The sequence below is a fragment of the Daktulosphaira vitifoliae genome, unplaced genomic scaffold, assembly GCF_025091365.1.
Source record: "Daktulosphaira vitifoliae isolate Bord-2020 unplaced genomic scaffold, ASM2509136v1 Scaffold_2, whole genome shotgun sequence".
Lineage (NCBI taxonomy): Eukaryota > Metazoa > Arthropoda > Insecta > Hemiptera > Phylloxeridae > Daktulosphaira > Daktulosphaira vitifoliae.
In genome coordinates this window covers 28049147-28077063 of record NW_026099573.1, presented here as the reverse complement: position 1 = coordinate 28077063, position 27917 = coordinate 28049147, and the positions used below count along the sequence as shown (strand labels likewise).

General features: G+C 26.3%; 1 protein-coding gene across 2 annotated transcripts; it reads left to right on the top strand.

The window, feature by feature from the left end:
• The first annotated feature begins 181 nt into the window (after positions 1–181).
• LOC126898707 (L-asparaginase) lies at positions 182–27917 on the top strand. 2 transcript variants are annotated; one of them, XM_050673006.1, is made up of 13 exons: positions 182–253; positions 21093–21213; positions 21295–21406; positions 25244–25369; positions 25452–25662; positions 25721–25833; positions 25901–26086; positions 26241–26354; positions 26441–26656; positions 26718–26842; positions 26915–27037; positions 27115–27217; positions 27295–27917. In XM_050673006.1, exons 1-13 carry the CDS (start codon positions 211–213, stop codon positions 27463–27465), a joined length of 1764 nt encoding a protein of 587 aa, XP_050528963.1. In that variant the 5' UTR covers positions 182–210; the 3' UTR covers positions 27466–27917. The 2 variants fall into 2 exon arrangements, with proteins under 2 accessions (XP_050528963.1, XP_050528962.1); XM_050673005.1 differs by lacking the exon at positions 182–253 and adding an exon at positions 15037–15612.

The following is a 27917-nucleotide window of genomic DNA, read 5'->3' as shown; positions in this document are numbered from 1 at the left end:
ACGCACATTGGTTCGCTGTCGACGGCCCGCGCGCCTGATTCGTATGCGCCGCCCTTGTCGTCCATGGCAACAGCCAACCGGGACTCGACCAACGTACCGGCATATCGTCCCCCACTCGGTGTACATCTAACCGTCACCGTCCCCCTTTAATTTTTTCTTTAGTCGCAACCAGCCGTTGCTGCGGTGAACATTTTTTGAAACTGTAGTTTTATGGCCGCTGTCGTTTTTTTATCTCCCAACAGCCATACATCTAGTACGTATTACACATCTTATTATATAACACACAATTTATAAATGAATATAATTCATTTTTATATGTCTTTGTAAAAAAAATAGTAACACATTGATCCGGCTTTACATTAACATGTGGTATTACCTGGATGACGTGCTTTGAAAATGTGCGCCTAGAGTAGTAAAAATTTTAAAATGTAAGCCATGGATTACAAAAAATTACATATCTATAACTGTTTGACTGTATTTAGTGTAATTTTAACAATAAAAACATTAAAATAAGACCAAATGCATAATACAACATAGATGCGTTAACTGTGGAGCCATTTATTAGTTTTTATACAGTTACAAATTTATTAATTAGTGCACCAGAATTTTTAATAGATAATTTTTATCAAACGTAAACGTTTAAAAAAATTCATAATATTAATAATTATTAATATTTTCACTGAATTAGTCAGATAATTTGATTGGTCATAAGTTTTAATTTTACAGATATACATATCACATTTTCAGAAGTATTAACAGAGTACTTATGTATGTTACGAGACTGTTGTTTTTTATATTAACACAATTCAATAACGTTATGATAATGTTAGACTTTATTACTATTAATCAACTTTTTAATACTCGAGTATTTTGTATATGCGATTTGTATTAATCGACGAATAGTACTCGAGAAACTACACATTTTTAGTAATTATTTTTTATTTAAGTAATAATTATAAATTATAAATATTAGGAAAATAGTTTGCCACGCTACATCAAAATTGTGAAAAATAACAAAATTAATTTATAATTTCACTATGAATATAGTTTTGAACAAATGTATATATTTATACTATTTACTGGTATAGATATTGCTATAGTAATTAATTAATTTCATAAAATCACTAAATAATAAAAGTGAGTAAATTTTATTTTTACAAAAGTATTATTAAATCAACAATGGATTTATCAGATTCGTAGTTTTCTTCTTCTCTCGTGTCGGGTTATAATTGCCAATGATCACAATTAGTAATGAAATAAATATAGATACATAGTGATTTAGTTAAATATAAATTGAACATTACTAGTTTTTCGATGTAATGACTAAGCGACACATTTGATAATGACTTGACTGATATCTATTAGGATAACGATGTTGACTTTTGGGGATGTATTAATTACGAGGAAATAAAAATGTCTTTGTTGAGTAACATGTTGGATATAGTAGAACGGATAGTTCCATTGACAGAATTATATTGTTATAATTTCATTTATTCTATTTAAATACATGTATGTAGTATTCATTATGATGTGTTATCTGCTCCGTCCGACCAAGTTACCGTCTGTCTACAATTCGATTTTTGACACATTAGTGTAAAGCTCTCCATGAATAAAACCAAAATGATTTATTGCAGTTAAGAACACTACAAAAAATCCCTAGATTAAAATAAAATCACATTTTAAAAAGTAAACTCACGAGTAACCGATTTGTGAATTGATATTTTAAAATAGGCGAAATTTCGTTTATTCTGCACCGGTATAACAGCTGTTATGAGTTGATAACATTTGGATTATTTGAATGATAATAATTATACTTATTGATTTTTTATTTTAAATAAATTTATTGTAAAATAATTTTGCATCTTAGTTATTAAGTATTAAGTTTGCTCACTTTTGTTCAACAAGAAACATAGGTGTTATTTAATTGTCAAATATAATCAAAATCAAGTCCAATGACAACTGAAGGAAATACTTAATATTCCAACGCATAAATTCATATGAAAACAGTTTAAGTGCTATGAAAGTATGGGTTGTGAATTTGGTATTATAAGACATTGATATTAATGTAGATTTAAGTGTAATTAGAATAATATTTAAATAAATAAATAAAAGTTAATAAATATCTATTTCTACATAAAAATGATAGTTAAAAAAATGTTTAGAAAATGTGTGTACATGAACACATATTTTCCAAACATACACATATAAAATGCATCTTGTTTGTATATATTTACAAAATAATCACGCATGCATAATTGAACGTCTAATATTATCATTGTAAATATCATATCATTATAAAATAATATTTAATCTGTATAAATAAGTAAAATGCAACTGTTTAAGTATGTAGAAAATTAATAACAATATTGTCATAATTTGGATTAATGGAGAACATTTTCAATGTATATTTATTTAGTGCAGTTGATTTGCCTGCACTGTTTAGAATGATAGTAGTGGTCAAATTGTTAGCCATTGTTTAGACTAAAAAGCAATAATTCTGAACATTTTGAAAATATAAATAGATAAAAAATAAAAGGTGAAGAATTAAACCAAAAAGATATTCCAAACAAAATTTAAAATATTATCCTAAAAATTAGTTAACAAATATATACTAATCAATTTTAATAACATTAAACAGCGTCAATACTATAGCAATATTATTAATGCTTAGGGATCAACTATTGCTGATGTCAACATATCTATAAACGATATTATATTAATAAAAAAAAAAAAATTATTTTATTAAATATTTATATTTTATGACAGTTATAATATTAATTAGTTTTATGTGTGTTGACAGGTAATTTAAGAAGTTTTAAATAAACCAAAATATTAAACAGAAAGAAGACAATTTTATGGACATAAGAGACGAATAAAATCTTAACTATTTTTAGATGATTCAATTATGAACACATTGCAATAGATCCGACCACTTTTAATTAAAAAAATTGTTTTTTTTTAAAGTAAATCATGCTATACTTCAGAGTTGTTATTCGTCGACTTTATCTTCAGTCCACTTATTTTTAAATTATCAACTTTTTAGTTCTTAAGGAAAAAATCCAACATTCGAATTATCTTATCAAATTTATTTTTACTGTTAAAAATTGTTAAAGAAAAATATCTTATACAATTATATTCAAAAATAAGAGTTTATAATAATTATCAAATATTCTCATTATTGAATATCAGTAGAATAAATTTTACTGTATTTTGTTTTTGTGTAACTGCCTAATTTGTATAGGAGATACCTCTAATTCCTCCGAACAAATGATTATCTAGAATCGAAATAAGAGATTTTTTTTTCTTTTAATTAAAAATAAAATTGTATATTAAATGTTTTACCTAAGGTAACCTAAGAGAATACAATCAGTAGTTACCATATTTCTGTTAATAAATCTGATGTGTCGATCAATTTACTGTTTTTTTTTTTTTTTTTTTAGCTGACACAACACAAAAGCTCTATATACATATATAACTATGGTGTATACATATATGTACACCACAATGTCATAAAAATTAATAAGTAAAAAGTTGAATGTGTGTTTCTTATGATACTTTTAGACCTTATTTTAGTTAAATCGGTGTCCTGATATTATATTTAATATATTCAATGTATATCATAAACCAAACCTTATTATTCAATAATAATAAAATATGTTAAATCATTAGTTTAAAATAATTTTTACAAAAATGCAGTATAAACTACATCTAACCGACAACTCTTATTACTTTTGAATTAATAACAATTCTACTGTAATTTTTTAAATACAATTCTTACATTCTTAGACTACGTTAAAAGAATATTTTTATCAGTTATTTGTTCCTAATAAGAAAAAAGTACATTTTTTATTTTTCAATGTTACAAAATAGTATTTTGTAGCCTTTTTCTAACGAAAAATGTTGATGGGTATATACAATCTTCAGTACAAGTATTAATCGAGTTACAAGCATAGAGTGGGCATGTTACATTCAATGGGTATGATTATAATTTGGGTTCATAATGAATTCATAATGCACACTCTTAATACAAAGCTAAAAGAGTTTTGGTTCATCTTGTTTAATCATAGGAAGTACAAGCATGGCCAATTTTTATATAAAATGTTCATCTAGTCTAAATCAAAGAAATAGTTTCATGTGTTTATTTCTATTGCCTCAACACTTGAATTCGTATGGATTACTAGTATGATACTCATAAGATGATTAACAGAGGAGGGACAAAGTAAATTTTGATCTGTATGATTTTTTTTGTTCATTAATTTTTATAAAATTATGTTTTAGTGCATATAAAATTCATTTGATAAAACTGATTATTCAAAATAAAATATTTCAAGGGCTAGATTTCCCCTTCCTTGCCACTCCTTGTTGATTTTAGGAGTAATTTTCAAAGTCAAACGAGAACCTATCATTATTTTTTTACTATTAAATGGCGTGTGGTCTAAATAAAATTTTTATTGGTAGATATCAGTTTTATATTATTACTTTCAATCAATTGATCACATCTCAATGGTACAACTAGAGCAAAAATCCAAGGGGTACTAAAATTATGTAAGGTTAACAGAGCCGTGTGGGACTTTGCCTCTCTAATCCACCACATTAATTTAGATGGCTTTATAATAATATAATGTGTAATACCTGTATTAATGATGGCGGTTAGTTGGTGGTTGTAAGACTGAGCTAACGATTATGATGATCGGTAGCTTAATATTAGAATATTGATATACTCAAAATAACGGTTTTATTTGCTACAATAGTAATATAACGTAAACGTAGTGCAAAATAAAATATTTGTATAGAAAAAATTGATAGTAAATTGTTTTGAATAAAATAAACTTAGTTGAAACTCTATAGGTATTAAATTCGGATAAGGTACTAGAGCTTAGGGGGGCTAAAATCGAGTCTGGGTGTGCTGAAGAACTCTTTAGCTCCTCCAGTAGTTGATTTCAGATTTAAGAATAATTCCCAAATAACTTGAATAGGGTATATATGTAATCCTTAGATTATGTTGAACAATTTATTTTAAAAAATGTTCTAAAATCAAGCTAGCTAAATTGACTTTTCCTCTATTCTAAATAATTTACTAATATAACAATAAATATCAGAGATATATTTAAGGAGGAAAACAGGGGGAATGGTCTTGGGTGTTGAAATTGCTGGATTATGGAGTATAACTATAAAATTATAATTATTACTATGGATTATGTATAAGAAATTATAACATATGTTCATAAGAGAATGTATTTTTATGTGTACCTTAAATACTATTATATGCTAAAATTATCGCAAAATGCATTGGTCTAGTCATAAAATGAATAGTGGACAAATGAGTTTTATCTATTTTACCTAAGGTGTAAAATTTCTAAATAATGTATTTAGGAATATTTTAATTTCTTAGTTAAGACTTGAGAGTTGTACTTAATGAAGCAACGGAAGAATATTCTTGAGAGAATTTCTTGGAAATGAGAATATTTTCTTAATAAAAAAAAAAAATAAGGGTAAAATAATTCTTTAACAATATTATATAAAACATAAAAAAATTTTGAAATAATGAATATTTATTGAAAATTGATTTATTTATTTTTGTTATACTACTCTTTAATTGAGACGATAATAAATCTTAATAATAAATATAATTAATTATGTTTAAAAATATAATCTATTATTTGATCAATTAGAACAAAAATATCAAGAATTTAAAAAAAAAAACATATTTTCTGTTCAAAAATTAAAATAATAATTCTCTTAAAATATTTTAATTTATATACATTTGAGAAATTTCCAGTCAACAAAAATGTATATAATAACCGCAAATTAATTCTTAATTTGGCTGTCGAATATAAATTTTGCTGCTTCTAAATTTAACTTTAAAGGCGTTTTTAAACTTTAAAACTAAAAATTAGTTAAAACTTTTATTTTAATTGAACTATATTTCTAACTTTGTATGGTAAAATTTTTTGGAGCTGAATAAATAATTTTGAAAGTGACCAATTTTATATTTGTTTACCACTGATACCTATTTAACAATAATGTAAAATATAATAAAAGAAAAGTAAAAAAGAAAATTCTCGTCTTTTGAAAATGTTCTCTAAACATTTTGTTACATTAATTTTACATAATTAGTTATACTAGTGTTGCTCATTAATTAGGAAATCAGAAAGAAAAAATACCACACTTTATAATCATACATGATTTTTATTAATTTTACTATATATTATGTTTATTGCGCATTAACAATAATAACTTTTGTATAATATTTTTCTAGTAAAAACGGTAAAAATATTATGTTAACACTATTACAATAGTGTTGATTAAGTTTTTTGAACATTAGTTAATGTCTTTTTGGTATTGCCGAATCATTCTAATAATATAACGATATAATAGTAATATTTATATAATAGTAATGATAAATAAACTTTTCCATACTAAAAACAATTAAATTTCTACATTTTTATACAAGTATAGCAAATGATCATAAAATATTATTAAATACACAATTAAGTTGCCTAGTTGCAAAAAAACGTACGTCTAAAAATATTTGTTTGGTAATTCTACTTTTCTGGACGAATTAGGAATCTAGAAAAAGGTAAAATAAAGTGTTTTTGGCAGGCACGTAGACAAGGGTGGGCCTGGGTGGGCCTGGCCCCCCTTAAATTTAATGTGGCCCAGAGCCGGCCCCCCCAAATTTAAAATTCAATTATTTTTACGAATTATCAAAAACGTGCTAGGCCTTATATACATTGAAATTATTATTCATTTGTGATTACTATTGAGTAATACAGTTATTATTATGGCTGTATTTTCATTTTTATATTCATAGACAACGTTATTTGAAAAAGATAACGTTCTAGACGTAATAATAAATGGAATAGCAATTACTCCAAACTTGGTTGTAGGTAAATTTTGTTTAACTCTGGTCTAACAAATGATAACAAACTACCAAGTATCTGCATTGATTAGAATCTAGTTGATTACAAAATTCGATAGAGTATACTCTATAAAAAATTTTTGATAAATCTTATCTTTAATTTGTTTCTTTTTTTATAATTTAGTAGTTACAATAGGTAATTTATTTGTTTTTGTTAATTTGTTATTTGCGTGCTCTAAATAATAGTAATTAAAATATGACTAAAAAAAGGCAGGAATTGTTTTTAATTTTAAATAAAATAAAATAAAATTTTACATTGTTTATAATTTATATTTATTTTAAAATTTTTTATAACTTAATTGTTAATTTTAGTATTTAGTTTTTAGTATTTAGGAATAAATTATTTTTTCTTAATAGCTTAAAAGTTGAAAAATTAAATCAGCTTATGTTCATATCATTATTTTATTAGCTTCGATGCAAAGCTGAGAAGGTATTATTTTTACTATGGTGTGTTTTTTTTTGTGTCTGTTACCACTTTTTCTCAGCTCTCACTGAACCCATTTCTTTCAGTAATACGTCAAAAGATCACAAATCGTATCTAGTCGAAGACATTACCCTCAAAAATTGCCATAACTTTTTTATAAAGATGTATGATATCGTTACTTTTCATTTGATATATTTTTTTTATAAATCTGACCCTTTACCTGCCCACGGGGGGGATTTAAAATGACAACTTTTTCACAAAAAATTAACTTTTTTCACTTAAATTTTTAAAATGTTCCGGAAAGTCTGACACTTTTATCTATATCTTAAATTAAAGCTAACGTAATGTACTATTTTATTTAAAAAAATTTCGGAGTTAATTTTGTCTTCACGGTGAAAATGGCTACCGAATGATATTTTTGTGTAAAAATTCTCGATTTTGTATTTTACATTTTTAACTTTATAATGCTATAACTTTTTGAAAAATGTATGGATCAGCACAATTTTTTTATGAGAAATAATATTTTTTAATAATCTCTTTTTCATTCGACATACTTTATCTTAATCAGGATATTAATAAGGAAATAGCAGATCATGTAACTTTTGGAATAATCCACCAATTTTCGAAAAATAAACACAAATTTTGAACTTGTAAGATTCATAGAATGGGATACTGTCTAAGAAGGAGTGGAGGGACCCCCCCACAATCTTTTCATGGTAAACAAATTATGGAAAATGATACAAAGGCCCAAAATTGTTGGCCCCTCCAATAAACATTTTCTGGCTACGTGCCTGGTTTTTGGACGTTCTTTTGTAGGTGTATGACTCAATTATAATGACCCAATTGTTCTATCATAAATATAAAAATATGAAAATCATGATATAATTATAAAATTCTGAAATTTTAGACCCGGCAATATGTCTAGTCAATGAAGTCTTTTTCAGATTATTCGAATGTTCTAATAACAAATTACTATAAGTATTATTTCGACCCTATTTTAATACCATACGTATATTTTTATTGTGAGGACGTTCATTGGGGTCTGACCATTAGGGTCCGTTTAAACGTATATTGCAGTGTATTGTCACAACTCTCAAATGACAAAAGTAAATAAATAAACGGGTCTGGGAATGAAAACATAATGTAGAACATTTTCTCCGAGCTAACTTCTAACAATTTAGCTATTCAGAACCATCAGAATAAATTGCAATTTTTTAAATTGAAGCAACCGACTCAATTTGAATCGGCGTAAAAATACTAAGCTAAAAAATAATATCTCATTTATTATTACTAGAAATATAAAATTGATGACACATATTTTACTATCCGTCGACAACATAACCTTTGAAGTTTGCACGGAAAAATAATTATATTTTATTCTTAACATTTATCTTATCATTTCGTATGACACATACCTAAAAGTGTCCAATTAAATTTATATATTGAAACGAATTCGTGTTCCTAATAGTTAAGTACGATATGTAAAATAATTGAAAGAAAAATGTTTTAACTATAGTTTTAGAACACTATTTTATCTAATATAGATAACAGTTACTTTTTATAAGTAATTGTTTTACATAAAATTAAATATACTGTTATAATTTGGGAGATATAGATTACTCACATTAATAATTTTTACTAGAAATAATAAAACAGCCATTCGTTATATTAAAAAAAATATTTGTCAAACATAATGAAAAATTGTTTTGTTTTAATAAATAATAGAGTACAACTGATTATTCGTTGCACTCTTTGTATAAAAAATAATTGTCAAACTTACACATTTAACTAGTAACACATTCAAAATTTTTCACTGTGAGATTGACATAAAACATTTTTTTAACACATTTCCAAATATGTATGTTTAAAACGCAATTATTTCCATCGGATGATACATCTTTTTTTCTTCTTTCTTATAAAAACTACGTTCTAGTTTGGTACGTTTAATCTTTAAAAACAGTTTTAATTACCTTAAATTATTTTGATTAAAAAAACTTTTTGCTCGGTACATCGAGTAAAATCATACGAATTGAGATTATTATTAAGTACCACACAAGACAATAAGTAGCTTTCTAAATAATACCAATTAAAAAAAAAAAACAGAACAAATATTGATAAAATAAATCAATTGAAACCTTTCACATACATTTAAATCTAAAAAAAAATCAATTAACTAACGAGTTATTGAGTATCGCAATGAAACGTCTGCAGATATTAAGTAAAGAGGTTAGTATATGTATAAACATCTAAAGTATATAGTTAATATTTATTGATTATCACATTCGAGTTGGAAAAAATATGTTGATAGGTGAATTTTGTCGTAATTAACGTTAGAATAATTAAGGTGCTGTCATTTCGAATTTTTCAAAAGTGTACACGGGAACGACACGAATTTCATTATTGCATATTAATATATTAGTACACATAAGTGGAGAAAAAAATGTGGTTAGTCTTACCGCATAGAAGTATATCACGTTGTGTAGTTGGATAATATTAATTTATAATTAATTTGTCGTTTCTGATGTTTCGTGGCCGCGTGCCGTCCGTTGGCCGTAATACGGCAGAGACGACGGCGTTCACATGTAATGAATTATTCACACGGCGGCGGCGGCGGCGGCAGGAAACATATCGCATGCGGACAGCGGCCACACGCGGACGCCGCATTTCCGCCACTGAAACGCCGCCGTACGTCGCGTGTCCAAGATGCGGTGATGATGGGGCTGTTGGCCATCGCTCGGTTTTAAACCCATGGGATTCGCTATCAAGTATTTGACGGCGATGACGACATTTCAATCGATTCGTTTTTTTCCCTTAAAACGACGTCCACTTGAACTTCCCCGCACCAAATAATATGTATTTTTTTGTTGTGCACAACCCTTTGTTCTTTTGCGTATCACGAGTTTCAATTGGATTGCACATGATAAATAGTGGATTCATCGAGAGGATCTTTTGTAATTATTTTCAAACCATAACACTAGCTTGTGGTTATATATTAGTGTTAATCAATATTTATAGTTAATTATAAACGGTAATAAAATTTTTATTATTAAATACAACACGGAAATATTCATATAAGTTTTTATCAATATGCAGTGAAACCTCTTTAATCCGGATCTCACTATGTACCATCATGACGAGATAGTTATATTGGAAAGCATTATCAGCTAGTAGCCTAGTGTGGAATAGTAGTTTTTAAAATAGGCAAGATGACCAGAATATCAATGTAACAGCAACCGAATTAAATTTGTATACCCCTCCCCCAGAGACGAATAACATGGATTTATGGCTTAATTAACAACACAATTGATTGCCCTTATATTCTTAGTTTGATTCCACTTATTGTTCAACAGTTTTCCTTCTTAAACCACTCCCTTATTTTAAGTATTAGTATTATTTTTATTTTAATTATGTTTTATATATATATGTTGTAAATGTATAATCTATGATCGTTTGTGTGTTATATTTAATAAGTAAAAAAATATATAAATAAAATGATTTTTAAATTTACTTTAATTTCAATAATAAGTAAATAAACTTTCTCATAACTTCTATTGGTAATCTGTCGTAAAGGTCAAAAAACGTACATTTTTGTTCTAAAAATGACAGTTTTTTAAATTTTTAATAACATTTAAAAAAGATGGCTTCCTATAAAATTGTATCAAATTAAAGATTTCGAGAAGAATAAACATTTCCAAGTGCACTCGAAACAAAATAAACCTCGTTCACTTGTTAAATGTTATATATTTAATGTATTTTATTAGTCAACTTATACCTCAAATAATTTGGCCTGATAAAACTATGACATTACTGAATATAAAAGTACGTATCAAGTTTAGCCTCAAAAGTTAAATACAAATTTGAGAAATTTCGATTAATCACTACGGTCTCCTTTGAATACATGTAAATATTAATTAACTGAAGTATTCTAGATTATTAAATAAAAACATTTCATGTATAGCAGAATTGTATTATAAACTTAAAATAATATCCTGGAATAGTAAAATAAAAATATGCTAAATTTTTATAATTTATTCGATTTTATCTCGGTGAATTTATAACAACTAAAAATTACATAAAAACGGACAAGGTTTAATATTTATCAACTATTTTTGTATATCTATTGCAATAACTTTTTTTCGTTAAACATATTTTAAGCTTTATTTTTAATCACTGAAAGAAATCTTTTTAAGAAATTTAATTTTCATAAAAGGATATTATTTATTTAAATATTTGGACCTATTACAGTTTACTCTACTCATATGAAATGGTACATACCATGTATTAAATTATGTTTTACATAGATAGTAAAAATGTATAAATCTTTAAAAATATCAGGGCCGGATTAAGACCTATATGAACCCCGAGGCGGTACCTTCAGATGGCCTCCTTATGGAAAATATCAAAAAAAAAATTAATATTTAATAATAAATATTAATAAAAAAAGAAATTAGCAAAAATTTAGAAAAACTTGGTCATTAATCATGACTAGGTTAGTAAAATTCAATCAAGATGGGTCCTGGGGCGATCGCCTTCCCTTTAATTTGGGATGGACTATATAATAGTAGCATTTATTGTACACTTCACTGTATATATAATATCCATTATCAAAATGTTATTGGCATTAACTGTAGTTAATATCGATAAAACATTTTAGTATAATTTTCAGCATTTTTTATTTGACACAATATTATGCAAAAAAATATTATTTTTAACTACCCAGTAAATCAAGCATATTGGAAAAATTAATAATTCAAATGAATGATTTGTCATCATACTAGTCGGGAAAATATGACAAAAATTACAATTTTCCGGAAAACTCATATTTTGCCCCTAATATAATAAAAGTGACGATTGGAAAAATGTATAGTGTTAGGTTAGATATTGAAGTAGTTCATCTGCAAAGTTCAGAGTTTTAAATCTATTGATAAAAGTGAGGAAAAATCGTAGAAGCTTAACTTCGCTAATTTACTTCGCCTTATCGTAAAAAAGATAAAATGTATTATTTATTATTAAATTAATTTTACAAGTATTATTAAAATCTATTACTTTTTATTCATTTTCATTCATCTAGTTAAAGATTTTACTTAAATGATGAAAATTATATTTATCTTCAAGGGAGTTATGGATGTCCAAACGTTAAAGTACTTATCTTGTTCTGCTATCCTTACATTTTATTAAGCCTTTTCCAAATTCTGATTTTTTAATTTTGTTAAATTAATTTTATTTATATAATAAATAAAGGTTAATATCAATAGTTGTAATAATCAATCCATAACATTTAGATAATATCACTAGTTATCAGGGTCGGACTAGCTTTTCTAAAGGGCCCGCGAAAACAGTGGCCAAAAGGGCCCTTCAAATTAATAATAATAGATTAAAAAATAATAAAAATATTACATTACAAAAAATTATCTGTTGGTAGTAAGACTAATATAACATATTTATAAAATCAATATTGAAATTTGTAGGTAAGCTTTTTCGTCATAACATAATATTTTGGAAATTTCTAGATTCATTTTCAGTGTTTATAAAGTGGTTTTAATCAATGTTTTTGCTTGCAAAATGCACATTCCATTAGTTTGTACATATGTATATATATATATATATAGTTTAATAATAAATCCTTAAGTATATGTTTTAAAATGGTCACAACTTCTGAAGTACTGGTAAAATATGTTAAAGACCCGTAATTTGCTTAATTAGATAATTTTTTAATTTATAAGCTAGTTTAATATGTATGTTGCCATTAAAAAAATAAAGTTTACAATCTTAAAAATAATAAGGAATGAATAGAAAAACTTATTATTATTAACCGACAAATAATGAAATATACGAAACAAAAAAATACCAAAATTAATATTCTTAACATAATTATTATTCTAAGAGAAATCAAGGGGTTAATGTTAAAATAATCGTCCTGTATTGCCTTTATAACATCTATTAAGTATCTAGCGAGTACTAATAGATTAGTGAACACATTGGCATAGGTAAAGTATAGCGCCATCTACACAATAGCCGAATTTGAAATGTTTGGCTAAATATTATTTTGCTAGAGTTCGTTAATGTACTGTAAATGTAGTGTAATATTTTTAAAATAAACTATACACATTTACTAAGTAAAAAGTTATAAATAAACAATTTTTTTTATTTAAAAATAATAATATAAAATTGCTTTAATTGATAACTAAAAATATGATTTTGTATTATACTTAAATATAAACTTAAATTAAATAAAAGAAATACATAAATACTTTTTACCATCACGAGTAGCGTTTTAACACAATAGATTTATTTTAAAGTTATATATTAATTATTGTTAATAATTATAGTAGCATATTTATACTAAAATGTAAACGTTAATAATTATATATATAATATGTCTCATACTTAACTGACAACTTTTGATAAAATTATTTGTTTATTGAAAGTTTTTTAATATTAATTATATAATTCTTGAACTTTATAATAACTTTTTTATAAAATGTAAATATATATTATAAAAAAAGTATATATACCATATATATAAATAATTTATTTACATTTATTTTTTCAACATATTAATTTAACCATTTTTTTGTTTTTTCTTACATAAAATTCTGATGAGTCAATATCAATTTTAGAACACAAGTACTCATTGAGTTACATGCATTTTAATACATTGGAACGCGTGTTGGTAGAACTCATACTGGTGTGTATTTATAATGCATACCCCACCCGCGTTTTTCACCTTACTCTAAATGTAGTTTAAGTATATAATAACTATTTAAAAATAAAAATTCAATAAAATGATAATTGTGTCAAAAGTTATAAGCGTTGTCAGTTAGGCCTGAGACACTATATTATTTGTTATAAAATAAAAATTGATTAGAATTTAAAAAAAAGGACTTATTTGATAGCTCCAATAAATATTTCAATCATTATTATTATATTATACCATTGAAATTATTTTAGACACAACATAAATAATGTACTAATATTATCAATCGAAGATTAAGTAGCATAAAAATTGAATAGTTAATATGATTTTAATGCGTTAATAATATCATAAATAATAAAGATAACATCATCAACAATTTAGTATTAAATACAGTCACGTTTGAATAACACGATTATTTTCATAGTTAAACGTATATTTTAGATGTTTATAATTAAGGACCTTTTAAATTAATCATATATTATGAATGAATCATCGAAAAATGACTAAGTATAATTTTTAGTGATCACAAATACCTGATCTCAATTTGAATATGTCGATTAAATATATTCAAATATGAAAGAGCGGAATTAAAGGCATAAGATAGGTTCCCATAGTTTAAAAAAATATATAATGACTTCAAAGTACGTATGCTAACATAATCTAAATTTTAATTCATCCATATAATGTATTTTTTTAGTCATTTAAGATTGCAAAGCTTTAAGTATATTATAGTTTAATATTCGGACGTTAACAATCACGTTGAATTTTCAAAGGTTATTATTAATAACTGTCGATAAAGTACAGAACCTGTTTAAAATTGATATTCATTTATGAAAATGACCAGATTGTGATAGAGAAACAATAAATTTTGTGTTGTAAAAAACTGATAATAGACTATTATCTATAACTGTGGATAATGTACAACTATATAAAAAGGTGGGAGCATAATAATCTATAATAATTGTAACGCACATGTGTACAGTAGTCTTAGAAGAAATAAGAAACCAGTGAATTTATATTTTAGTACGCAACGTGTTGTGTTCGTGTGTGCAGTGAAACGCTGTTGTACGGACTCATTAATTTAGTTGACTTGGCCGAGATAGACATACTTTTTTTAAACAGTTTCAATCATTTTACTAAATATAAGTTCCAAGATCGTTTTTGTTTGAATCGAATAAAAGATAAAATAACGTACATCTAATTTCAAGAGGATTCCATTATTTGTATAATATTTAATTCTGAGTCAATTTTAATAAACCCACAAATTTCTGTAATCTGGTATGGATAAATCTGAGATACTCAATGGGATTGTCAACACCACCATTTTACACTCTGATTATAAACAAACTAATGGATATTCAAAAAACGTTATAACAAATGGTACTCATGAAAAAAAAAATGTTGAATCTACCGTTACAAATGACTTGTATTCCAATAAAAGTGCCAACACTTATCATAACTTCTCCAGGAGCCGGTGTGATTCCATCACTTTAGATGATGACAAAGAGTCCAAAATTTTGGTCATTTACACGGGTGGCACTATAGGAATGATGCGAAACAATGACGACGGTGAGAACACTTAACATTTTTTTGCTTTCTTTCATCTATTAAAATCGCTGATATTGTTGTAAAATCTAAATCGTGCGTAATTTGCTTTTTAGAAACGTGTATTATTTTGAGTACAGCGCCCAAATTATATTTTTATTTGTTTTCGTGTTACAATTTTACAACTAGTACAATTAGATACCGTTTTTTACCAAAGAATGACCTGTGTTTAAAACTACAAGAGCTAAGACCTATACTAAAATAAAAACAACATTTAAGTGTATCAGATTTTGTAGTTTATTGGCGACATGCCCTGACAGTTTTTTTCGTAAGTTTATTTGTTGACTGGTCTGATATTATTGTGTTTAGACGGTTAAGTAAAACGTTAGTATTATTCGTTGTTCTATTTTTGTAAAAATAATTTTTTGGCTAGTTTCTCGTTTTAATAAGCTGAAAAACCTTAGATTTGTAAAATATTTATACTATTTAGTAAATCTTTTTGGAATAATTCAGTCCTTGTGTGTTCTATGAATTAATTTTTTTTATTAATAGTAGAATTAAATATCTCGTTAATAAAAATATATTTCAATTAAGTTCAATAACTTCTCATATTTCTAATCAAACTACTTGGGTATTTCAACGGCCGTAGTACTGAAGTAATAATGTAAAATTGCACTGTTTATGATATGTTATCAATGATATCCTATTGTAATAACAGTCATAAATTATTATTCGAAAAAAATTCCGTTTCTGTTATCAAACTATTTTGTAGGTCATTAATTTATTTTGTTTTAAATAAGTTATTTCGTGTTGAATCGTAGGAAAAGTAAATGTAAAAGTGAAATAGATATAAGTGGCAAGATACGACAAGAAAAAATAAAACAAAAGTATCCGTCTATCTTTCATTTGATAGTTATTATTGTACATCAAGGCCGTTATTGTAGGGGATATTGAAAATAGAACCCTTCCATGATAAAAATTTATGAATCATAAAGATCAATTTTGGAGAAAGTAGACATTTTTTTTATATATATCCTCCTAAAATAATCTTGAGGAACTTTTGGTTGAGTTTAGATGAGTTATGAAGATTCTTCATTAATTTTGAGAGCTACAATATCCAAGTCCTAGTTTTAGTTTAAGTATAAATTTTTATGTATAACGTCTCAGTTGATAAACAAATTTTTGTAGGACATTTTTTGTAGTCAGTTATCTTTTAATTTTTTAAAAACTAAACCTAGAAACTTACGTTTTTGTAAGAGTTATTCTAAGAATGTTAAAAATTGTACAAGGTTAATATAAAATAAATGAGGGATATTAAATTAAAATTGCCGCTGAGGCGCTGAAACCCTTAAAATGTCATTGTGTATTTAGCGCTGATGATGGTAATATTATTTCCCAAATACGAAATACATCATTTTTGTATAGTTAACAATGGTAATGGGTTTTCTAATACTCTCTAATATCTCAAAAAGAAATAATATTTTTTATTAAAAATAATTATTTTCATTCATCTATTTTTCCATTTTTAGTAAAAAAAATTTTGTTACCCCAAATATTTCTAGAAGGGCCCCTCTAACTCCATTTTAATATTTCTCTGTAGATTAAAGGCAATTCAAGTAGTTTATAATTATACATCTGCATCATACAATACAAATAAACTATTTCTTTACTTTAATTGATGTCTAAATATTAAGGATACATAAAATTCAATTTTAATTTTATATCATTTTATAATTTTATCAATTAGGAATTAAAATTTTTCAAACAATATTTTATCATATTATAATAGAAAATTTATATAATTGGTTTTGATTATTGATATCGAACAAATTATTGATAAACTAATTATATCTTAACTATATTGGGTAAAGATTAAACTGTTGATATTAATTAACTTTTACACTATAAAAAAGAGCTGTATAATTACTTTGTTGTTTTTGTACTTGCAGTTTAATCGTATTTTTATGGAGTGCAATTATTTGACTATTTAACTCAGATTTAATGGCCTCTCAATGTTAAACATAAGGTATAAGTCCCAAGTTTTGCTTAGAGTTTTAAATTCTGTCATAGTCTCCGATAAATAATAAAATTTTATATAGGAATATTTATAAGGAGGGGAAAAATTATGTTAGACCTCCCAAACAATTTCTAAAAATTTGAATTAAATAATAAGTTTATTGTTTGTTAATTATAATTTTTTAAATTTTATATTGGTGACTTAGTTTAAAACACTATGTATACATCAATTTTATAAACATTAATTTATTTTCATTGTTTGGCAAATTTTAATTTAGTTTTCGTCCATATATTATACTTAATCAAGGAGAGACAATATTTTACATAAACTGCCATTTTAAGAACAGTTGAATAAAAAAGAAAAAACTTTACTTAATAAATATTTTATTGTATTTATTTGATTGTAAATTGAAAATTATTGTTAAGTTATGTTATAACTTTATTGTCCAAAAGAAATATTTGATATCGTATTTATAAATGTGTAATGGCATTATTTTAACCAGACTCAGATTAAGGGGGCGAACGCCCCGGGTCATATGACCTTAAATAAATTTTACTAATCTATCATGATTAGTGCACATGCAGTTTTTTTATTCGTTACTTTCTAAGGTAGCAATATTTTTCATATGGGGTCACGTAGGTCTTAATTGGGGCCCTGGTTTTAACCTTATGTGGATAGTTGATCTAACGATGGATAATAACCAGTCTTTAAACTAGCTTTAGAACTTTAAAATTCATGATACTTCAATTGTAATTTACTTGTATAGAAAGTCTTTGATCTAGTTCACTATAAAAAAAAACAGCGTGAGTGTATTACCAAGTGTTTTATCATATTGTTCAAAAACCAATGTCTTAAGTCATACTTGAAAATTTACGTAAAAATAGGTACAATCGCATATAACTAATTTGTATATTACATTTAATAACTTGTTGATCTCTTTGTTTGAACAACGCAATTAGAGTACATAATTCAGTGAAAAATTATAAGCTATTTAAATAGAAATTATTAATCGAAATTATTTAATCAACCTGAAAAGTATACAGATTACCAAGATAAAAATTTTTACTTGCATTTCGACATATCACGCACCTGCTACTTTCCAATGAGCAATACTAAACATTGATTAAACTCATCGAACATGTGGCACGCATGCATTGACTAAGCTTTAATAATTAATCTACTAAAGACTTTTTTTTAAAAAAAAGATAAAGAGTAGATATTTTCACAACATAAAATACAACAGAACGTCGTCCAAATTCCAATAGGTTATATACTTGCATGTGTTCAATCTCGATTTTAAGACTTTATTCGATATTGGTAAATTAATAATAGCAAAAGAATTTATCGCTATAAATCATTAAGCTGAAAATACATTTTAGTTGTATATAATTATGTATTAATTTAGTTGTATATATTGTATGTATATAATTCGAAATTAAAATTGATTTCTCGGTATTCGCTATTTATTATAAAGAAGTCATCAGCAATGTTTTCATAAAATATGATTTCACCTGTAAATTGAAATATTACAATTATATCTAATAGCTAAAAAATAACAAAGGTATGAAAAATTTACGTTTTATTTTAGTTGCCGATAATATTAGTTAGGTATTATAAAATAAGTTTATTAATGTTAATTGATAACATCAGTAAAGTTTCTCCAAAGCCTTTGAAGTATTTTTATATCCATGTTAAGTCATTTAGTCAACATTTTTATACTTGTATCCAAATAGTACATTAAAAAAAACCAGCACAGTGGGGTCGTGGCATAGTGGGGTCTAGTATAGATGATATCTGACAGTGATTAAAATCACTATCATAAAAAACGCTTCGATGCAAATCTGTAGATAGTGTTTCATTTAAAAAAAAAAATTTGTCAAAAAAGTAGGTCAAGTGAGAGCTGAGAAAATAAATGATAGCTACAAAAAAAAACCACATAGTAAAATAATATTAATATGAATTTCTTTTCACGAGAGGAGACTACAGTAATGGAATCCTTGATATTTATTGAAGTTATTGAATATAAATGAAATAAAAATCAAATGAGTTAAACATTTTTTTCTAACTCAAAAAGAATTAAGAAAAAATTCAGTGCCACAGGCATGAAAGACCCAAGTGTTACCGTCTCAGAAACCGTACGTCTCATTCGTCACTTAATAAAAATGGAAATTTAGCTAGTTCAAATTTTAAAGTTATTTTTCTTGACTTCAAAGACACAAAAAAATTACAATATGTTAAATTTTTTATACTATGTTAATTAGATTGATAGAATATTTCTGAAAATCAGTGTAATCTCCTTATAATAAAATAAAATACAAAACCAAAAATTTTAACACAAAAATAGCATATTTTTGAATATGGTAGCTATTTTCACCATGAAGACAAAATAAAGTCCAACATTTTTTTTTTTAATATTAAAGTATATTACATAAGCTTTAATTTAAGATATATATATATAATTGTCAGTATTTCCGGAACACTTTCAAAAATTAAGTTGAAAAAGTTCTACTTTCTATATGCATTTTTATGTTTTGAACCCCCCTGTATTAAGGGAAATGATCCGATTTATAAAAAAAGTATGTCGAATTAAAGAAGTATATAAATATTATTTCTCATAAAAAAATTGTATTGATCCATACATTTTTCAAAGAGTTATAGCGTTATAAAGTTAAAAATATGAAAAATAATATTTTTACAAAAATCGTATTTTAATATTAACTTTGATGACTGTTTTCACCATGAAAACAAAATAAAGTCCGAAATTTTTTCAATTTTTGAGGGTAATGTCTTCGACTAGATACGATTTGTGATATTTTGACGTATCATGGAAAGAAATCAGTTAAGTGAGAGCTGAGAAAAAGTAGTAACAGACACAAAAAAAATAAATAATTATAAATAAAAAAAAAACACCTCATAGTAAAATTAATACCTTCTCAGCTTCGCATCGAAGCTAAAAATTGCAAATTTAGTTCAATTATTGTCGGTAAGGCTTTATATTAGATCAATTTTATATTTAGTAAAATTTTTAGACAACTATAATAAATTAAAATAAAGTAATTATTTTTAACTATTTTCACTTACATATAATAGGAATAAAGATAAAATTTCGATTTAGGTCTGTGAAAATTCTAGTGAAGGTACCAAGCAACTCCTCTCATAACTGCTTATGTGAAAGGTTTTTTTTTATTTAAAAATCTCGTTGGTAATTTTATTCTCAGTGATGAATTGTCCTTTATCCTTCCGAACAAGTTCATAAATTAAATAAGAACTTGTTTGTTTGTGTTCTTATCAAAGTGGTGTATAATACATCACTGACAAGTTCTCATATATTCTTCTAAAATAATAAAATCTTAATATATTTTTATCTTATTTATATTAAAATTAAAATAATATAGATTCATCTAATAAACTTCTAGAAAAATATTTTTTATTTTTGTTTTACTTGTAATTTATTGTTTAATGTAAAATATTTACTTTGGCTTTACAGTATTAGTCCCTACACCAAATAGTTTTGAAAGAAAAATCAAACAAGATCCCCATTTGTATGATGCTGCATATGCTCAAAAGAAATATGGACCAGCCATGAATTCTAGCCCACTTGTTTTACCGTAAGTATAACAAATTCATAATAGTATTTATATATATAATATCAACGTATAATTATTATTATAATTTAAATATAAATCTAGAAAGGTTAAAGGATTCCGAAGAATTATTTACTCAATATATCAATATAATGAACTTCTAGATTCTAGCAATATGAGTATAAAAGACTGGAAACAAATAGCTGAAGATATATGGGTAATAATTTTAATAATTGTTTCTCTAGAGAACTTGTGTAACATTTTAATTAATTTAAGTATAATCATTGGCAGAAATTTATGAAAAAATTTGGGTGGGGCCTAAATTGATTTTTCCTCCACTTTTTTACATTTTTTTTTTAATACATATAACTAGCTGACCCGGAAAACGTTGTTTTGCCAAATAGTTTTTTTAAACATTAAGTGGACCCAGCGAACTTAACACCTTCAGATAAACTTAATACATAAAACCATTTGTTTAGCATGCTAAACTTATGTAATTCATTAAGAAATTTTGATTTTAATCATGATTCGTCAACATTATTCTTGTCAACATGTATTACTTTCAAAGTATAATTTTAATTGATCCTTCAAATATTTACTTTATATTTGTTTACATTCATCTTATATATTTTTTTTAGTTTAATATTTATAACTTTAAAGTTTTAAGTTTTATAGTTTGTTATTAATTGTATTGATTTGTATTATTTCTTTACTGTCTGCCCAAATTGGCGTAATCATCATCATCATTTTGTATGATGAAATAAATAAATAAATAAATAATAAAACATATAGTCCAACAATTTATTTATTGATTTATTTGAATTGAAACAAAAATCAGTTGAGTGCAATATGATAAATAATGTTTTTCGTTTTGTTTTCTGGCACAAAAACAAACAACGAAGACGGTTTGCCAACACACGAACTATTAACGTATATCTTGCAGTGCGAAAAACATGAAAATTCTAAATTTCTCCATGTTGATCCATTTTTTGGTGTTGGCCGGGGGGCCCCATGTTAACGATTAATTATGTCATATGGACAATTACACAAAGCTTGCTGTAGCTTTTTCAATTCGAAAAAACATTCCGGAACTCAAAAAGTCAGTCATCAAAAAAATAAGAAAAAAAAATGGTTTTTCCAAAATTTTTGTTCGTAAAAACTTTCTTCTGCAAATTATGAACAATTTCAAAAAAATTTGCGCCAAATCGGCCCAGCCGTTCTAAAAATGTTATACATTTTTGGCTCCATTTATATATATATAAATTTTCATAATACTTGTTTTTTTAAACGGAGTTAAGTATTCTCGATTTCCGCCTATGAGTATAAATTATATATACAGGATGATTTTTTTAATACTTTATTCTCTAATTTCTCGATTTCTCTTAAAATAATAACTATGTTAAGATGATTATTTTTGTTATTTTTTAATTTTATATATTTATTAACATGCTTATATTAGTTTCACATGTATGTTGTTTGTTGTTTTTGTAAGTTTGTAATTCCACGGGCCACGTGTTATTCTGTATATGTCGCCTATCCCGTCGTCTATGGCCATAAGACTAGACTGTCGTAACGTATTCACTCCACCCCGCTCATCGCTCGCCAACAACAATTTTTTCTTGTATAATTTTATTTTTGGTTTTCGTACCCGTACACGTGTGCGTGACATTAATTATATATATATATAAACAAATTTTTATTTTGACTGACCAATACCGTCCACGTGAATGCGCCTTACGTATATACATATACAGGGTGTTCAGTAATTTAAGAAACAGTTAAATTGTTACAAACAATGAGTACAATAGAAATTCGTTTCCTTATTTACTGAACACTCTGTATATACTCCTATAGCCGCCGCACATGCCTCGCGTACAACGTTCCCCCGCGCCCCGCCCTCACACAAAACACAGCTATACCTCGTGCATGATACGTTTACGTACTTAAGTCTCTTTAAAAGGGTGTTTTTTTAGTTTTTTTTTTAACTTTATTTATTTTTCACTTTTTAGTTTCATGTTATAATAGTAGTTACTATCAATATCATGGTTGTAACGGGTAACGGGAAATCAGGGTTCGATTCCGGGGAGGGAGTCTGAGAAACGGCTACCACATCTAAGAAAAGCAGCAGGCGCGTAATTACCCACTCCAAGAACATGGAGGTAGTGACGAAAAATGACGATACGGGAATCATCCTTTATAATCGGAATGAATACACTCTATATCTCTTAATGAGAATAAAGCGTGTTAATATATATTTTTAATAGTAATTAGAATATATATATGTATATATACATGTAAAGCGACTTATGTACGTAAACGTATCATGCACTAGGTATAGACTTGTTTTGTGGGCAGGGGGAACATTATACTTAAGTTATAAACGGCGGCAGCGGCGGTAGGAATATATAAATATAATATATACGTAAGGCGCATTACACGCGTGCGGTATTGGTCAGTCAAAATAAAAATTTGTTTATATATATATATAGTATTGATGACAAGCACGCGTGTACGGGTACGAAAACAAAAAAATAAAATTATACAATAAAAAATTGTTGTCGGCGAACGGTAAGCGGGGTGGGGTGAATGCGTTACGACAATCTAGTCTCAAGGTTATAGACGACGGGATACGCGAGAATAATAACACGTGGCGCGTGGAGTTGCAAACTTACAACAAACAACAAACAACATACATGTGAAACTAATAAAAGCGTGTTAAAAATGATCTAATTAAGAAAATGACTGGTCGATAACAACTTTTGAAATAGTACTTCGGAAGTCATTAACATTTTTAAATATTGATTGGAGAAAAAGTGAGGCAATGTAATGTGTAATGATAATAAATATAGTTTAAAAAAACGATTTTAAAGCGTATTGAACTAAAAAATTAATAAATATAGTTTAAAAAAACTAAAAAATACCCTTTAAAGCACATCGAACTAAAAAGTTAAAAATAATTTTAAAAGGGTGTTTTTTTAGATTTTTTAAACTATATTTATTTTTTGCTTTTTAGTTTCATGTTATGATAGTAGTTACTATCAATATCTTGGTTGTTACGGGTAACGGGAAATCAGAGTTCGATTCCGGAGAGGGAGTCAGAGGAACGGCTACTACATCCAAGGAAAGCAGCAGGCGCGCAAACTACTCACTCCCCAAACGTGGAGGTAGTGACGAAAAATGACGATACGGAAATCATCCCTCGTAATCGGAATGAATACTTTATATCTCTTAATTAGAATAAATCGTGTTAATATATTAATTTTAATAGTAATTAGAATATATATGTATACAAGTAAAGCGACTTAAGTACGCAAACGTATCATGCACTAGGTATAGCCGTGTTTTGTGGGCGGGCGGTCGGACTAACGTTATACCTGAGGTATAAACGGCGGTAGGAATATATACGTAAGCCGTATGGCACGCGGATGGTATTGGTCAGTCAAAATAAAAATTTGTTTATATATATATATATATAATATTGTTGACAAGCACGTGTGTACTGGTACGATAACCAAAAATAAAATTATACAAGAAAAAATTGTTTTTGGCCATCGGTGAGCGGGATGGGGTGAATGCGTTACAACAGTCTAGTCTTATGGCCATAGACGACGGGATAGGCGACATAATAACACGTGGCGCGTGGAGTTACAAACTTACAACAAACAACATACATGTGAAACTAATATAGGCGTGTTAAAAATAACATAACCCCACCTCACCACCACTGTGTTTTACAATAGTTAACTTCCGAAATAATGCTTCAAAAATTGTTATCGACCCGTCATTTTCTTAATTAGATCATTCTTATTTTATAAGTCATTTAAATAACTATCATGTTATAACTATATGTTATAATTAAAAAATATGAAGTTGATATCCTTATAAGGGATGAATTAAAAAGATATTTAATAATTGATAAATCAAGAAATATATGAAAATAAAAAATACCAAAAATAATTGTTTGAACATAATTATTATATTAAGTAAAACCTAGTTGCTAATGTTAAAATAATTTCCCTGTATTCTTTGGTTAATTGAAATAAATAAACTTTAGCAAGCATATGAACTGTATGATGGATTTGTCGTTTTACATGGCACTGATACATTGGCTTACACTGCATCTGCATTATCATTTATGTTTGAAAATCTTGGAAAAACTGTTATAATTACTGGAGCACAAGTATGTAGTATAATATTGTTTATCAGTTTAGTTTGTATATTGTCTTTTAAATAGGTATTAGTAATTTAATTTTTGTTTTTAGCTTCCAGTGTTTGACTTAAGGACTGATGGAAATGATAATTTTGTCAATAGTTTACTTATAGCTGGCAACTATAATATACCAGAAGTAACAATATTTTTCCACAACAAGCTTTTGAGAGGGAATAGGACTGTAAAAATAGACAGTGAAAATTTTGATGCTTTTGATTCACCAAATGTACCTCCTTTAGCTATTGCAGGCATTGAAATAAATGGTAATTTACATTAATCTTTAAACTTAAATAATAACTTACTAATTTGGTTTTATAACAGTATCATTTAGACAGATATACAGACCTAAAACTATAGAGAAATTTTCTGTTCATTTGTCTTTGAATGAACATGTTAGTTTATTGAGAATATTTCCAAACATAACCGCTGACACTGTAAATATATAATACTTTTTCATAATAATGTATAATATTATGTGCTTCATATTTGAATTTATTTTAGGTTAGAACGTTTTTACAACCACCAATTGAAGGTGTAGTTTTACAAACTTACGGGGCCGGTAATTTACCATGTAATAGAGAAGATATTATGGCTGAAGTAAAGAAAGCCACTGATAGAGGAGTAATGATTTTAAATTGTAGTCAATGTAGCAAGGGTTCAGTAAACAGTGTTTATCAAACTGGACATGTAAATATGAACACTTATTAATTGTACTTTATTTTATATGTAATATGTATACAATAGTTCATTTAACATACACAGTTATTGCATAATATATAATATCTAGTCAAATTTTTTTATGATAAATTTGTTCTAAAGGCTTTCTTTATTTTTATTTTAGATATTAAATCAAGTTGGTGTAATATCTGGAAATGATATTACCCCTGAAGCCGCATTAGCTAAACTTTCTTATGTTTTATCCAAAGATGATTGGGATTTCAACACAAAGAGAATGGTAATGTATTTACATATAATTAATTGTATGGTAGTATGTGTATATTTGCAAGTATTTTGTTTTATTATTTATACTTTACAATTTAGATGCTTGGCAGGAATTTAAGAGGTGAAATGGGCGGAGGAAAATCTGAGCAGCCAAATACTTTAGCTGAATGGGATCTAGTTGATGCAGTTGCTCGTACTCTTCATGTTTCCAGCCCTCACGAGTTAAATGTGTTAGGCGCTGTTTTATTCCCTGCTATGTTAAGTAATGCTATTGTTCGTTCAGACTTAACAAAGCTAGATGAATTGAAAGGATTTGTAAGTTTAAAAAATTGAATCTTTTTTAACATTATTATTCAATTACAGTATTCCTCTATAGGGAGCTGATTTTTCTGCTCAAAATTCTGATGGTCGTACAGGTTTACATTTGGCATGTGCTTTAGGTAATCTAAAAGTTGTTCGTTATCTGTTATTAAATGGATCTAGTGTACATATTAAAGATAGGTATGAAAATTTTATATTTTTGAATTCATTATAATTAATATACCTAAACAACTATAATAAATTCATATGTAGGTTTGACCGAACGCCTATTATTGATGCTGTGGAAAATGACCATATTGAAGTTATTAAATTATTACGAAGATGTGGTGCTCATTTAAACAGCCATCCAAAATATATTGGTCAGCAATTATGCAAGTGTGTATTATCTTGTTATACTATAACTTAAAATCTTCATGATAATGTTTTTATTTTATATTATTTTTTCTTTCTAGTGCTGCTGCAAAAGGGAATATTAATAGATTAGAATCTTATGCTACAGCTGGAGCTGATATAGCTACTTTATCTGATATTAATGGTCGAACAGCATTACATACAGTAAGTATTTATATGAATAAAAATTATTCAAGTTAGCAATATAAATTAATGAAATATATTTTATATTTATATTTTAGGCAGCACTATTGAACCATGAAGATGTTATTGATTACTTAATAGATAATCAGTTTGCTGATGGAGAAATATTAGATTTAATGTCAGTGAGTCCGATAGAAATAGCTAGGCGAAAAGGACATACAAACATTCTAGAAAAATTAATGAACTTATCAAAGTATATAAATAAATGAATTGTACCAATTGCGTTTTTTCTTTATAAATTACCTATGACTAATTATTAGGTACATGTTTTGTAAGACATGATAAAGGCTAGTGTTTTTGACATTATAAATTTATAATATTTTGTATTATTTATAATTTTATTTGGGTTAATTATAAAAACAATGTTTAAGTATTGCATTAAATTATAAAAATATAATAATTTTTCTGAACTATTGTTAAAATATTGAAGTAATCAGTCAAAACAAATATGTATAGTTTATTTATTAATAATATATTAAAGTACTACTATGTATGGAACACATACTGTAAAAATAATTACATTAAAAATAAAATATAAAATTTTATAATTCTCAAAATATTTTTTTTTTTTAATTTTTTTTTTATATTTTTTCTTTGTAATTTTTAAATACCATATTAATGTACTTAAAAAAAATAAAAGAAGAAAAATGTAATTTTAACA